The sequence below is a fragment of the Spermophilus citellus genome (genome assembly GCF_964194105.1).
Source record: "Spermophilus citellus genome assembly, chromosome: 2".
In the NCBI taxonomy this organism is placed as follows: domain Eukaryota; kingdom Metazoa; phylum Chordata; class Mammalia; order Rodentia; family Sciuridae; genus Spermophilus; species Spermophilus citellus.
The window spans coordinates 227,208,168-227,223,796 of NC_138183.1; the positions used below are offsets into that span (position 1 = coordinate 227,208,168).

General features: G+C 37.1%; 1 protein-coding gene across 1 annotated transcript in view; it reads left to right on the forward strand.

Moving 5' to 3' along the window:
• Positions 1–186: 186 nt before the first annotated feature.
• PDHX (pyruvate dehydrogenase complex component X) overlaps positions 187–15,629 on the forward strand; it is a 63,086-nt gene continuing 47,643 nt past the window's right edge. Inside the window, exon 1 of the mRNA XM_081260859.1 lies at positions 187–385. Coding sequence (XP_081116985.1) covers positions 226–385 — 160 coding nt within the window. The 5' untranslated portion in view covers positions 187–225. The remainder of the gene's footprint in view (positions 386–15,629) is intronic.

Below are 15,629 nucleotides of genomic sequence, written 5' to 3' on the forward strand. Positions count from 1 at the left end.
GGGATCTGGGAGGGCCTCGCCGGTTGGGAGAGGCTTTAGTGTTGCTGCCCGGCCGGGAGGCGTGGCCAAAGAGGCTGGAGGCGGGGCTAAGAGGGCTAGCCAGCGAGATCGACTCGCTAGGCGGGCGTCGAGGGGGCGAGACCAGCGGGAGAAGGCGGGGCCTGGGAGGGCCCTGAGGCTGGCGATCAGGCTGTGCTGCGGGCAGCCGGGGGGAAAGCCGGGAAGATGGCGGCCTCCTGGAAGCTGGGCTGTGACCCTCCTCTTCTTCGTTACCTCCTTGGCCTCGGCGGCCGGCGAAGCATGGGGGTGGCCAGGGCCGCTGCCGGGTGGTCTGTCGGCCGTGGAGCTAGCTGGAGATGGTTTCACAGCACTCACTGGCTGCGGGGTGAGTGGCCGAGGCTCGCTCATTTTCTCTGGAGCTGAGCAATGGGCCTGAACGCATTCTTGCTTCAAGGCCTCGGTCGGGGTATGAAGGTGCCTTATCCCCTTCTGAGAGGGGTCTGCTGGCTGGGTCTAATGCGTGCCGCAAAGGGATGTCTTGGGAGCTGGGAGAGCTGAACTCCCACACCTGGGCTGGTGTGGCTTCTCTATGACCTTGCTTGGGAATTTGGTCTGTTTGTGAGGCAACGAGAGAGGTTTGCTTTAAACGACCTTCTCTAGGACCCATTCCTATTCACATCTCAGATTCCTTAACTGTTGTCAAGAATCTCTGACCGAGGAAAACTGCGTAAGGTCGCTTAGATTTTAAGGCCTCTACTAGCTGTTCTTATTCATTCTCAGGGCCTGTCCCTTTTAGGAGATTTGAGGTCTTGGCTGCCTGTCTTATAGCCCCACCTGATGATACGTAATTTATAAGATTTAACTTCGGATGATTAGGAGAATGTTTCAAGTAAAACATTCGCTTGAAAAATGAAAATTTAGGACGGGAAACTAAGTGGATTATAGAAAATTGACTAGTAATGATATTGGCACAAAAACATGATTCTTCCAGTATTTAGCAGGACAGTATGTAAAATGTATGCCAGGCATTATACTTTCTTAAACCAGGAGTCTAGAATAGGGGTTTGAAGTATTGGAAGATAAAACTTAACGTTTTTTTAGTTTGATAGTATTACCTACTAGTCATCATTCTTGGCACTCCACAGAATGAATTTTCATCTAAAAAATTAGGTGGAATTGTCTACCTCGGCTGCCTGAGGTTCAGAAAAAATAACGACTTAAAATAATCAGCAAAATGAGGTTCTTAAAGATTGGGTGATGGAAACAATTTATTTCAATCTCTAATGTTTTGTACAACATTCCTTAGAGCAGTGGTTCGTTTATTGTGTATATTATTCTGTCCCCCACCTCTCAGTTTGTTAAAAGAATTGAGCTTTCCTACAGCTCTCAGAGATTCTGTTTCAGGTGGAGTTTGGGACTCTGCATTTTACTAACAACCTTAAGTGAGTTTTAATGCTTTGTTTGGGGGTTAGATGGTCTACAGATTGAGATTTACTGCCTTAGAAAATCATGGAATGTTAAAAGCCACGTGTTGGAAATAATCTAGAAAGGTGCTTACTCTTGCTTATAAAAAATCCTTTTTAAAATCTTTGAATGCTCCAGACTACAAAGAAAAGAACTTACATGAATGTGCATGCAGTTTTAGACGTTTTCCTTAGAACCAATTTAATTCCTTCTGCTTTCACAATTTCACTTAGGCAGTGTTTATCTGATGTATCTTCACTGTTTTACCTACTCACCACTCTCCTACCCCTACCCCTACCTCCACCCAACAGAGGTGCACCATGAACAACACCAGAGTTGTCTAACATCATCTGTTAGGGAAAGAGTACTCCATTCCAAGGCAAACTGAATTAATTTCCTGTTGTTGCTGCTGCCACAGACAAATCATTATCTTATAGTTTGGGAGGTCAGAATGCAAAATGGATCTCAGTAAGCTAACATCAGGCAGAGTCTTTATTCTTTTCTGGAGGCTCTGGGAGAGAATTGTTTCCTTAATTTTTTTCAGCTTCTTAAGGCCTCTCAGATTCTTTGACTCATGGCTCTCCTCCATCTTCAAAGTCACCAATGGCTGGTCCATTATTTTTCACATTACATCTCTCTTGCCACTCCCTCCTGCTTTCCTTCTTCCAGGGCCTACCTGGATAAGCCACCATAATCTCTTCATTTTCAAGTCAGTTGGTTAACGACCTTAATTCTGAGGAGGGGAGTTTTATTCAACATTTGAAGTTGTGTTGTTAGATTGTTCTGTTATTTGGAAAATTTGCACACTTTTTTTCTTTCCCAAACACTGAGCCAAAATATATCTCCTAATATATTAGCATTTACAAGTTTTTGTTTTGCTGTGATGAATACTTGCATAGCAAACATGAATTTGCAATGGTGTTTTTCTTTATATATAGATAGGTTTTTTTAGAGTCTGATTCAAAACAAAACAAAACCCTATGGTTTATAAAGCTAAACAACTATTTGGATAACTGTAAACTGTATAAATTAAGCAGTAATTATTGAACTGTTTCCTCTTTCGCACATCTAAGATTTGAAAATTTGTCATTTGGAAGTATTTTTAGAGTTTTGGTTTCCCTAAAAGATGTTTTTTTGGCAGCATTTTTATGAATTATGACTGCCTTTTACTCACTTTTCATAACAATCTAGTAAATTTGGTATTATCCTTATTTGGTTGGATAAAAATACTAAATTAATTGCATTAAGCTGTACATCTTTAATGTTAGTGAACTAGAGGACATATATACATTTATTTATGTCTAGCAAATCCCTCATTTATTTCTTTCTTTTAACTGAAATGTTTATTGAGAAGGATGAATCTATGTTATTCACCACTTCACTAATATTATTTGAGTAAAGGAATGAGCATCTGTTAGGTGCCTGGTACATGGTAGCCTCCTTGGATAAAAGGTGGTCTACTAAACAATACTTTCAATGTTCTACCACATGGTCCATTTTTTTTTATATTTAGCTCCAGATATACAGTCCCAAGGATTTAGACCTTATCCTTAAGGTCTTTATAGTCTGCTTGGAAAGATAAACAATAAAGACATGATTTCAGTAGTGTGTAGTGAGTTCTGAGGGTTAAGTTCAGGATGATAAGGAAGTTGTATATTGTGGAAGAAGGGCACAGTGTGATATTTAAGGAACTGACAGCATATGCAAGTAGTTTTTCAACCTACTCTAGGTAGGGAACTATGAAGAGTTTGTGTTGCTGTCCTGTTAGAGTAGATAGTGTGATTTGGCATTTAATGTTAATTAAGACTTGTTTTAAGTTGTTGCTGAGGAGCAACATTCAATTTTAAATCATGTGACTAGAAAAATACATGAGGTTCAACTTTGATAGTGATTTGCCTAATACATAGTCGAAGGCTTTGCATATTATAGATGTTAAACATAATTTAGGGAAGCTAGAAATATAGGAAGTTAAATGATGCTAAAGTCTACAATAGAATTGTAATTCAACAGCCAGTGAACTGACCCACTTTATTGTAGAAGAAAATTAATTTATTAACATTTTACAACCAGGAGACTTTACATAAAAATCTAGATTGTTGTCTTCTCTTGTAAATTTCAGGTTAGACCATATAATGGTGATAGTTGCCGGAGACTCAGTAATGATTTTTTGTTTGTTTGTTTGTTTGTTTGTAGAAAATGTCTTCCTACTTTACCATTACCACTCTTTTCTATAACCTTTTAGTCAGCAAGGCTGAATGTCTCTTGATATGTACCATCACCTCTAGTCTTTCTTTTCATGTATCCTTCTATGATTTGAATGTGCCCTTCCAGATTTGTTTTGGAAACTTAATCCCCAAATTCATATTTAATGTTATAGTAGGGGTTGAGCCTTTGGGAGGTAATGAGGATTAGATTAGGTTGTGAGGATGGGGTACCCATGATGGCTTTAGTGGCTTTATAAGAAGAGAAAGATAAATCCAAGCTTATGCAGCATATTTATTCTGCCTTGCCATGTGATGCTGTTGTGTTATAAATGAACAGGAAGGCACTTACCGGATACTGGCACTATGCTTTTGGACTCCCAGTCTCCAAACCTTGAGCTAAATAAATCTGTTCTTTATAAATTACTAAGTCTCAGGTATTGTGATATAGTAAGAGAAATGGACTAAGACATACTCTCATCTTTGTGGAACGCAGAAAATAAAAGGTAATCCAAGAAAAATGGGAGAGAGCAAATGAATGTGTTTTTGAAGAAGGAAAAATTTTATCCAGTTAATATGAAAATAAACATGTTTAAAGAAGAAGAATAAAACCTAAAGGTGCCAGCCTCCTTCTCTCACCTACCTGTTTACTCTAGGCACCTGTTTTTGACAACAGCTTCTATAACAAGGAGACAACATCTTTTCTTTGATAACAAAATTGCTGGCGTGGTATTTCTGCCAGAATATGGATGCTCTTTTAGGACTAATACTGATGAGATTGATAGTCTTTCTCAAATTCTCATTTAACTGTGGAAACAAAAACAGAACAGCTGAAGTGAAAGTGGGATTTATTGAAGGGATACAACACCACAAATATGAAATGATGCAGGCCACACGGTAACCATTACAATTCCATCTATATCTGTTTGTTTCTCTTGGGTACTTTGCTTTTCTCTGCAGTCTTGCCAGTCTACTTATTCAGTTTTCTTCCTTTATGATATCATCTTGCCTTGCCTTAATGCTGAGTCAGTCCTTTTTTTTTTCCATGCTCTTTCAGTTTTGTGATCCGATTCCAATTTTTTTTTTTTTTTTTTTTTTTTTTTTTTTTTAAGGCTGATCAACCTAGTATAGGTTTGTTGTGGCATGGAACACTCAAGAACTTTCTTTCAAAGGCTGAAGTTTGGACACTATCTTAAGAAGGAAAAATGAGTTGTGAATCAGTGACTGGCATCTCTGCTATTACAGTCTGATGAAAATAAGACCACCATGTAGTAGTTGTTTATTTTAGACTGAGTTACTACCAAGTAAAATCATCCAAACAAAGTAGTTATAGGCCACTCAGTGGTTGCGATATATGGGCTTCCAAGGAAAGTAGGCAAAGAGTAAAGGAGGTTAAATGAGTAGAAGTAGCAACATGGGAAACCAAGATCTGGATTCTTAAGTATACTTTCTACGTGTTTGCTTTAGAACATTTCATTGTTTGTGAAAGTGGGGCATTAGTAGTAGCTGTCACATACAGGATACGCACTATTTGTCAGGCTTCATTTATTTACATTACTTGTAATCATAAGAACACTAAAAGGGTTAATCAAATTGTAGTGGCATGTAGAGATTCAAAGAGGTTTTAATAATTCGACTAAAAATAGAATGTAAATGGATGGTTACTTTGGAATTGTGTGCTTGATGATGCCTAGTAGAAGTGAATAGGGTCTTTCTTCTTGGATCCCTCTTTTGCAAAACTAGGAAGTATCTTTATGTGGTAAGGCAACAGAATTCCCTTATTGTATAGACTAGAATTAGATCATGTTCTCTTTCCTAAGCCAGTTGCTAACTTGACTTTACTGATGGGACAAATGAATTGGCTTTGGTTAATGTAGGAGTTGGGTGATGGAGACACTAACCTTGAGCACTTGGTCACAAGAAATACAGATAGCTGAGTAAAAGTGGGCCTCTGGCAGCAAGAAAGAAGTTGGAGGGAGTGGGTTTTGGAATAATAAATAGTGTGTTTTGAGAACTTATTTTGTACCATGCACCCCTCTAAGCACTTTACATGAATTAACTAATTTTCTGTTCACAGCTAATGCTGTGCTCTGTGGGTAGAGTTCAGCTTCAACCACATCTGTTGGACACCAAAGCCTGTTACCTAAAACACAGTCAGCCCTAGTATCAAGTGACTTGTTATAGATACCAGCAGAACAGCATCAGTGTGCTGGAGTTTTATTGACTATATATATATATATATATTTTTTACAAGTGAACATTTCTGCTTTTTTGTTTTATGAAGTGAGATGTATTTTTAATAATAACCACATTGTGAAATAGTATTTCAGTGATGGTTGTCATGTTACTCTTGTTTTAACACAATTTAAAGTACTAAAATTCTAGGCTGTATAAGGTAGCAGGACTATTTAAGAGAAAAAAATATGTAACTTCTTGCTGTCTTAGTTTCTAAGATGGTATACTCTTAATGTGCCTTTTTATTGTTATGAGCTTTCTTTACTTTTTATAATGTGTCAATGCCCCCAATTATCACATTTGCATAGATCTTTCCTAGATTAAGTGGAGCGATACTTTCTTTTTGCCTTTGTTCTAGAATTGCAAAATAAACAGGAATTCATGTGTAATTTTAATATGGTTTAGAACCAAGAAGACCTGTTCTGTAAACTGAAACCTCTTCACTCAGAGAAAATAGATACTAGCAGTATACTGGCAATAATTCCAGTCAGTCCCTTTTTAAATGTGCCAGTGAATACAACATGAAAATGTAAAAAAAAAATAAATAAATAAATATATATGTGTGTGTGTGTGTGTGTGTGTGTGTGTGTATACATATATATGTATATATATAATCTCAACAGTCTCTAACAAAATATGTGTATGGTCATTTTTTTCTCTTTTTTTTTTCTTAGGCAGTATATTTACTGTAAGTAGTGATCTACTTGGTACATTTCTTTAACTATATAAAGACCTTTCTTTATTATATGAAATATTTCTAGGGAAGAATTGGGATTGACAGATGTATCATTCAGGACAATTTGCTAGCACTGGTTTTTAGAGAGGCACAAATCTACTTGAAAACCAATTTTAAAAACTTACACCACTTCCTCAGAAAAATGCTTACATGCAAATTTTTATGTGATTCCAAGGGACTCATATCCCCCATATAAATTAGCCATAATATACTACCTCATTTCCAGCCTATATCCATAAACATTCTGGCATTAGTTGTGCTACTTTACAAGAATATTTAATGTATTTGAGAACAAGGAAGTTGTGTTTTAATATAGAGGTTTCAACATAAGTAGTGGATACATGTATACATGTGACTACAACAAAACCAGCAATATGGAACTCTTTCTTCAGATCTGGATGTGGGTTAATTTTACTTGTGCATTTAGGCTTTATCAGACCATTCACCTTTCCCAAAACATCTGTGCTTCTTTGTCCTTTCTTACGCTTGTACTGTTCCTTTAAATGGACTGACCCTCCTTATGGTTTGACATCTTTCTCATTTAGCTGCTACCCTCCCAATTCTTTCCATGAAATCCAGGGAGTCTCGGCAGGAAAAAGTCTCAAAATGTTAATTTGTGGAGAATTTAATAAGTGACCAGTTTTGTGAATGCAGGGTGTAAAGACAGTGCTTATACTATGGGGCTATTTGGAAGAAGGTACTATCACCACTACCAGGAGACTTCAAGGGACATGGGAAGGGGGCAATCACCAAGAACTGGAAAGGAGTGAGCCTGCTAGGAGGCCCTCCAAGGGGAGGCAAGCTATGTGCCCTGCAATGGAGGTTGTAGCCATCTCCAGTGACCCCACAGGAGAAAGGGAGCCAGGGAAAAAGTGTTCTGACCTGACTCCTCTCTCCCTTCCTTTTGCCTGCCATGCCCATTGGCAACACAAGTTGAAAGCACAATGCTAGGAAGCCAGGAGATAGAGTAGTGAGGGGAAGGGCAAATGGAAGCCACCCACCCCCAGCTGACTCATTCCCATCAGTCCTGATACTTTGTTTCTACCTCAGTTTGAGCACTTAAACTGTCAAGCACTGTAGTGTGGGTGTGTGAGTGTGTGGAGGTAGTTCTCATGCTAAGAGAAGGGAAGAAATCAAGTATAATTTCTGCATTTGGAAAAATCAAGTCATTTCTCTGGATTGTGCCTGTAGGCTAGTGACTTACACGATATATTTTATTATTTTATTTTGTTTTGTTTTTTTGTGGTGCTGGAGCCTGATGCGTGCCAGTTTGGTACTCTACCTCAGAATCTTTTAGACTGACTTTTAATGATTTTTTGTTTTGTTTTGTTTTTCATTTATATAGTTGAATAAGAAGTAAGTTTGTAGTTTACAAGGCTTCTTGGGCAATTCTTATAGGAAGAAATATTTTTCATTTGGAGCCATGACATCTAATTTTGTATTTTGTTCTTTTCACTTGTGCTTCTAACAAGTGTCATTTTTTACTCCTTACTTTCATATTCCACATCCAGTCTATCATTAATTCCGTTGGTTTTACCTTTTAAATGTAATCTGAACACTCCCAACTATACTGCTCCTTTCAGCCATTGATCCATGCAGTCACTATCACCAATCTAGATTGCAAGCAGTGGTCCAGTATGTGTCCTCACTACCATTTTTGCCCCAGTATAGTCTACCACAAAGACACACAATACAATGCCTGACAGTTTAAGTGCTCAAACTGAGGTGGAAACAAAGTGTCATGACTGATGGGGATGATTCAGGTAGGGATGGATGTCTTCATTTGCCCTTCCCCACACTACCTTGTGGCCTATATCACCTGGCTTTCTTTCACATGGCTTTCACTTGGGTTCTGTCAGTGGGCAGCACAGGAAGGAGAATGAAGGGAGACAGGAATTTGGTCAGGACTTTCTTCCCGGACTGTTTCCCTCCTGTGGGGTCACCTGGGGCTGGCTGCATACTTCACTGCAGGGCACACAGATTCTTCCCCAGGAGGTCTTCCCCACAAGCTGCACAGCTTTCACAGTGCTGCTATTAAATTGGAAGTCAGATCTTGTCAGTTTTCTGCTGAATACCTTCCAAGAGCTTTCCATTTTCCTCAGAAGAAAATTGGAATTCCTTACCATGATTTACAAGGCCAGGAAAGTGAATGCCCCCCGCCCCCAAATCTTACCTTTTCCCTTGCCCCTCCTCACTCCCACTCCAGCAACTGACTGACTGACTTGCTTGGGATGTTTTGGACATGGCAAGCACTTTCTCCTCATTTTTTGTGTTTTCTATTATCCACGTTCAGAGGATTTTTCATTAGATATATGCATGGCTTCCTCCAACCAGCTCAGCTTACCCTTAAGGTTTGGATCTAAAAATATCCCCTAAAGATTTTGTGTATTAGGCAACGTGGTAATGTTCACAGGTAAAGAGATTGAATTATCAGAGCTATAAGTAGATGAATTCATTTGATTATAATAATTGGAATGGACTATGAGGTGGTAGCTGGAGGAAGTAGGTCACTGGGCACATGGCCTTGGACTCGTATCTTGTCCCTGGCTCCTTGCTTGCTCGCTCACTCTCTGCTTCCTGGCTGCCGTGAACTGAGCAACTTTCCTCTCCTATATACCCTTCTGCCATAATGGGCTGAACCTCTGAAAACTGTGAGCCCAAAATAACTTCTCCTCTAAGTTGATCATTTTAAGTATTTTGGTCCTAGTGATGAGAAGCTAACACACCCTTTTGAAGAGAACTTCTATGATCAACTAACAAAATAGTTCCTCCCCTGCCGTGTTGTCTCTATACCATTATTTAATTTTTTAGTTTATATCACTATTCAGAAGTTTTATTTCTTCTCCCTCTACTTCAGAATGAAAGCTTCATGAAAATAGGGATTTTTGTCTGTTTCTATTCACTTTGATGTATTTAACACTAGAAAAATACCTAATTAGGGCTGGGGATGTGGCTCAAGCGGTAGCGCGCTCGCCTGGCATGCCTGCGGCCCTGGTTCGATCCTCGGCACCACATACAAACAAAGATGTTGTGTCCGCCGAGAACTAAATAATAAATATTTTAAAAAAAGAATACCTAATTAGCTTCTGGCTAATTAGAAATATTTGCTAAATAAATAAATGAACAAATGAAAAATCAGGTCTCATCATTAGCCTTTCTACTCCTCTCCTGTGTCATGAAATAATCTTCCAGAAATGTATATCAGGGGATGCTACTTTCTGGCTTTAACTCATTAGTCCCAAGTTTTCAATTCTGAGAATAGATCAACAAAATTGTTACAGGTACTTTAAAATAAGTTGTAAATTATAATCTAGAACTTATATATCCTTTATTATTGTTAAAAATGAAAATACAGGTTATCCTATAAATAGGACCCTCAGATAATGTAGTATCTTTTTATGTATATATAAGCCATCCTGTAAATGGGACACTGACTGAGCAAATAGGGTGTCCTTTCATACATTACACCATATACAAAAAAGTGACTTGCATGATCCATTCAATCATTATTTTTGGTGGAAAGGATCAAACCACTTCAAACATTGTTATATTACATTTTTTACAATATGTTGTCGATTTCACATGATGGGACTTGTTTAGACATCACCGTTTTTGCCATTTGAAAATAATATGGCTTTTCACATCAAATCTGATTAGACTGTATATGTTCTAATATGCTTTCTTCCTCAGTTTCTCCTTGCATCATTTTAGCTATGCTGAGCAGGTGTCTGTTTTGAAATCCAACAGATGATCTTGTCTTCACAAATTTTGTGAGTAATTCCTATGTATATGGTAAACTGCCGCAGTCTTGGCTGGGCACAGAATCACGAGCCACTCAAGCAGGAACAAAACTTTATTTTGAAAAAGCCGCCAAGACTCTGTAGGCGCCGGCAAGCCAAACCCGGTCCTCCCACGCGGGCGTCTAACGGAACCTCCCCCGGACCTCCCCCGGAATTTCCTCCTACAATCCTTCCCCAACCAATGGGAACTCTCTCTGAGTCCCGTAACATGAGTCCGGTAGCAGGCCAGGGTGAACAGCGGGAGTCCAATTTCCATATGAATGTAAATCTTAACATAATCATATCAGTGGCTAGCTGGCGTCACTTTACAACCAAAGGTGCCATATATCGTATATTTGCTTGTGGCTCCTAGCAGTAAACATCAATTATTCAGATGAACAAAAGCCAATATCATTTCTTATTTAATATTATTTTCTAACAAATGTAGTATTAGGAAACCAACCAATTGTGTTCATCCACACAACCACTGACATTATTATAGCTACCTAATGCTTTTGGTTTAGACATAAATGTATGTGTGTATATATATATATATATATATATATATATATATATATATATATATATATTTTCTGTTTATTTAATCATCAAATGATTCTCTTGTTTTTACATCAGATCTTGTGAGTTTCATAAGATACCAGTTTAGTTTCTTTTCCCTCTTGGTGCTTGTACCTTGGAATCCAAAATTTCAAGTGTATCAACAAGTCATTACCAGTGAAGAGATTGTTGAATAAACAGAGTTTGTTTATTCTCTGCCACTTCATCCATTAGTAGAAATACCTTACTCCCCCCCCCCAAAAAAAAATCCTTCTTGAGCACCTCTTTTCTACAATATGTATCAGTTATTGCAAAATCTTGACATTTCACACAGTGCATAGAATTTATAACCAAATCTTGTTGATTTACCTCATAAAAAATGTCACAACAATAAGTCCAATAACTATTTAGGAAAAGTATGAAAAAAAAAGTCACAACTTGTCCACAAATAGTGACAAGTAGCAACATATTAAGAGTTTGTCAGGCAGCAGTGCAGTACACTGCACTGCAATGATTGTGAAGCATACACTATTCCATTGTTCTGTGTGGGGACAGCTCTTTTCCGCCACAGGTAATTTGAATTACAGTGCATTCTCTTAAAATGACTTCCTAGTTGTAGAAAATTGTTTATGCATTTTTATATTATGTGTCAGTCTTACATGTACTATTTTGTTCAGTTGAACATATAGTAGAATTAACTTTCACAGCAAAGTTTGCCATTTTCATAATAATCTTTTTTTTTGGTTTAAACTAAATTTATTTATTCACAGTTCTGGAGGCTTTAAGTCCAAGACCAAAGTTCTGGCTGATTTCATTTCCAGTGAAGGCTATCCTCCTGGCTTAGAGATGGCCATCTTCTGTGTCCTCACGTGACCTTTCCTCAGTGCTTATATGCGAAGGGGAGAAGAGGAGAAACACTGTGTGCACATGAGCATAAAATGAGTGGCCTACTGTCTACTTTGACAAGGACGTTAATCCTATTGCATCAGGCCTCATGTGATCTCATTTAAAATCAATTCCTTAGAAAACTCATCTTTAAATACAGTCACACTAGGCAATAAGGCCTCAACATAGGAATTTGAGGAGGACACAGTCTATATCACACATTGCTTTTTGAGTTATCTTACAGCTTTAATCATAGGTAACTGATAAAATGCAATATAATTTTTCAAAAGACATGTATATTACTTTCCTGTTGAAGCTGTAATAAAGCACTACAAATTGAGTGATTGAAAACAACATAGGTTTAATATCTTGATGGTAGTGGAGGCCAGAAGACCTAAAATTAAGACCCTGGCAGGGAAATATTCCTTTTAGAGGCGCTGTGGGAGAGAATCTATTTTCTTGCCATTTCTAGCTTCCAGCGGCCAACTACATTGCTTGAATCTTGGCCCTTCTCTCCATCTTCAAAGAACACTACTCCAACTTTTTCAGAATACATTTTAAAAATATTTTCAAACACTAATTATTCACCTAGTCTCATAAAAGACATTTGAAAGCAGAATAGTTGTTTTGGAGTTACCATAAATGGCATATTTTGTTGCTCAGTTTAAGATTTTATAGGTGTTCCATTTATGAAATGATGGGGCAAAATGTGTTAGTCCTTAATATGTGGACCCTACATGCCTTTTTAGTCTCACGTCAAATGACCTGCATGAGTGAAAACAGGCAGCACATCTGTGGGTATCTTTATTTTTTACTTAAAATCTGATATATATACATATATATACTTATATATACATATTTTTGTATATATATATTTTTTGTAGTTTAGAATTTGGGAATATTAACCATATATATGGAATTGCAAATAAGTCCAGTTTTTGTTGTTTACTTGCTCAAAATTTTTCCTGGCTTCTCATATCTATTTAAATAATACCAAAAATAATTGGGTTTATAGAATACCTTAAGGTTATATGTACTAAAAGGTACTATAGATGACTGTAAAGTAGTCCCAACATTCTTGTCTTCCTTACATGGCCCACCCTTCATTTTTATTATATTGTATTCCTCAGCAAAGCTAAGTAACAATTGCCACCTATTTCTCTGCATAGAAATGCTTCTAATACCTGGAATGTGTCTGTTCTTCTTCTTCCCTTGTTCTGTTTGCCTAGCACAGATTTTTTAAAAGTTAATTTTATATCATGGTAAAAAATATAAATTACATCATTTTAACCATTTTTAAGTATACCATTTCCCTGGTGTTTATATCATTGTGCAGCCATCATAGAACTCTTTCATCATTTCATACTAAAACTCTGCCCATTAAACCATAATCTCCAGTTCCCTTCTTCAGTACGTGGCAGCAGCTATTCTGTCTCTGAGTTTGCTTATTCTACGTACCTTGTAGAAATATTGTATGAACTTTCACGTCTGACATTTTATAATGGCAGGTATTTCACTTTCATTTTTATGGGTCAATCATATTGCCAACATTTTTATCCTGGTGTACATCAGAGTTGTTTCAATCTTTTGGCTTTTGTGAATAACTCTGTTATGAACAAGGGTATGCAAGTATCTGTTCCAGTCCGTGATTTCAATTTGGGCGGGTATATACCTAGAAGTACAATTTCGGCATCACATAATAATCCTTTGTATAATTTTTTTGAGAAATTGCTCTATTATTTTCCACAGTGAGTACACCGTTTTACGTTTATACCAACAGTGCATAGGGTTCTAATTTCTTCATGTCCTCACCAACATTCTTTCTCTGTTTTTGTTTTGTTACTGTACCCATCCTAATAATTAATAAGTAGAACTAGTCCAGGTTTTGTTTGTTTCTTGATAAGCTAGAATCTCAGCTCTTAATTCTTCTATGGTCTCATGGCACTTTTATTTATACTGTCAAGTACTTATGTGTTTTTCTCCCATCTAAATTATAATCCTTTTGAAACTGATTATGTCTAGGTCTAGGCTAAGATAATAGTTGTGTTGTAGACATTTGTCGAATGCTTACTTTGGCTTTGAGCTCTGGTTGTGGATAGTATAACTAAGTCTAAAGTGGAATATTTGTTAGTGATTCTAATGATAGTTTGCTTTTCAAATATGAAATGCAGTTAGAATAGAAATTAAGAGTGAGTGAACATCAGCCATAAGGATAAGGCTGGGTACAGGAGAGAATAAAAAGGCAGTTTTAAGTTTAGGTTGGGAAGGTTAAATGTTTATTAAATATTTTATTAGCACAGTAATACATGCATAGAATTTAAGTAGTGAACTAATTCTAAAAGGTTTATAACCATATGGTTAGTCTCTGCCTCAATTTCTTCTGGCATTTGCCCATGTCTGTGTTTCAGACATTATCTGTGGGTGACGTTTGGTCAGTGCTATCCTGTTTTCCCTTCTCCATGTAGTTATTTTGTAATTCTTGGCTAAATTTATATTTATTATCAATACTAAACAAATATTGTGCACTCCTGAGATTGTCTGATATTGTCCCATATTTTGCTTGTTGCTTTTGGTTTGTCTTTATCTGTGGTAATTATCGCCTTTTAAAATTGTTTGGGCTTCTGTGTAACTATCTTATACCACCTAATACTATCTACAGAGAATTTTCTGTTATGTTAGTCATATCAGCTCATTTTTCAGTTAATTTTGTAGTTTTTATTTGTCTGCGGCTATATAGGTTAAAAAACCTCTGTACGAAGGTCTTCTTGTTAGTCTTCCAGAGAGAACAACCTCCAGTCTTGTATTGAATGAGGGTGGAGTTGTTACCTAAGTACTGGACCAAGGTGCCCAGGCACTAACTGCTTCTCAGTGTTCACCCAATCCTCTCTGGCATAGGATTCAGCTTTCTAGGATCCCTTTAGTTAGTTACTACTTAGCTGTTTACTTTTTTATTTTCAAAGTTCTGTGCCATTGTTCCCACTTCATGTCCTTGATGGTTTCTGTTTAAAAATAACAAAAACTAAAAACACACTTTTATATTTAGTTAAGTTTGGGGGAGGGAGTGAAATTGGATAAACTTTGTATAGAAGAAACAAATATAAATAACTGTAATAATACCATTAGCTAGAGGTAACTACTGCTGTCATTTTGGAGTATGTCCTTTTAATCTTTGTGTATGTGCAAGCTGGCCAGATAGAAATTGGATTATGCCTTATATACTGTTGGTAGGTTACCTTTATCTGTTTGTTAGCATGCTAGTCAAGACCTCTAAATGCTATTTTCACACAAACTGTTGTACATTAATTTCTGTTGTGTGCCATAGGTATTTTTCTATTTTTAGACCACTACCCACATCAAAATAACTTTGAACACAGAAAACTTATAAAACTTAAGTGATAAGCACTCATTTTAAAAAATGCCACAGCTATCTTTATTCAAAGATCCACTTTTAATATTCTGTGCCCTGGTGCTGATTTTTAAATTGGCTGCTCTTCATTCTGCTTTATTTCATTCAGCCTGCAGATGGCAGAACTGTTTTATTTAAACAGCAATTTTAAAGGTTCAATTTATTCAGTAAGTTCTTGCATTGAAATGAAAAGTAATTAAATGAGTGATCTCTCTGCCTATTAAAGAAGAAGCAAATTAATGTTAGGGACAGGGAACCACACTAAGAAACTACTGGGTAATTTACTTCTTCATTTGGTCTTATCTATTTCACAGTTTTTGTGTGCTTAGGTTATAGCCCCATAAATGGACCAGAGCATGACTCTA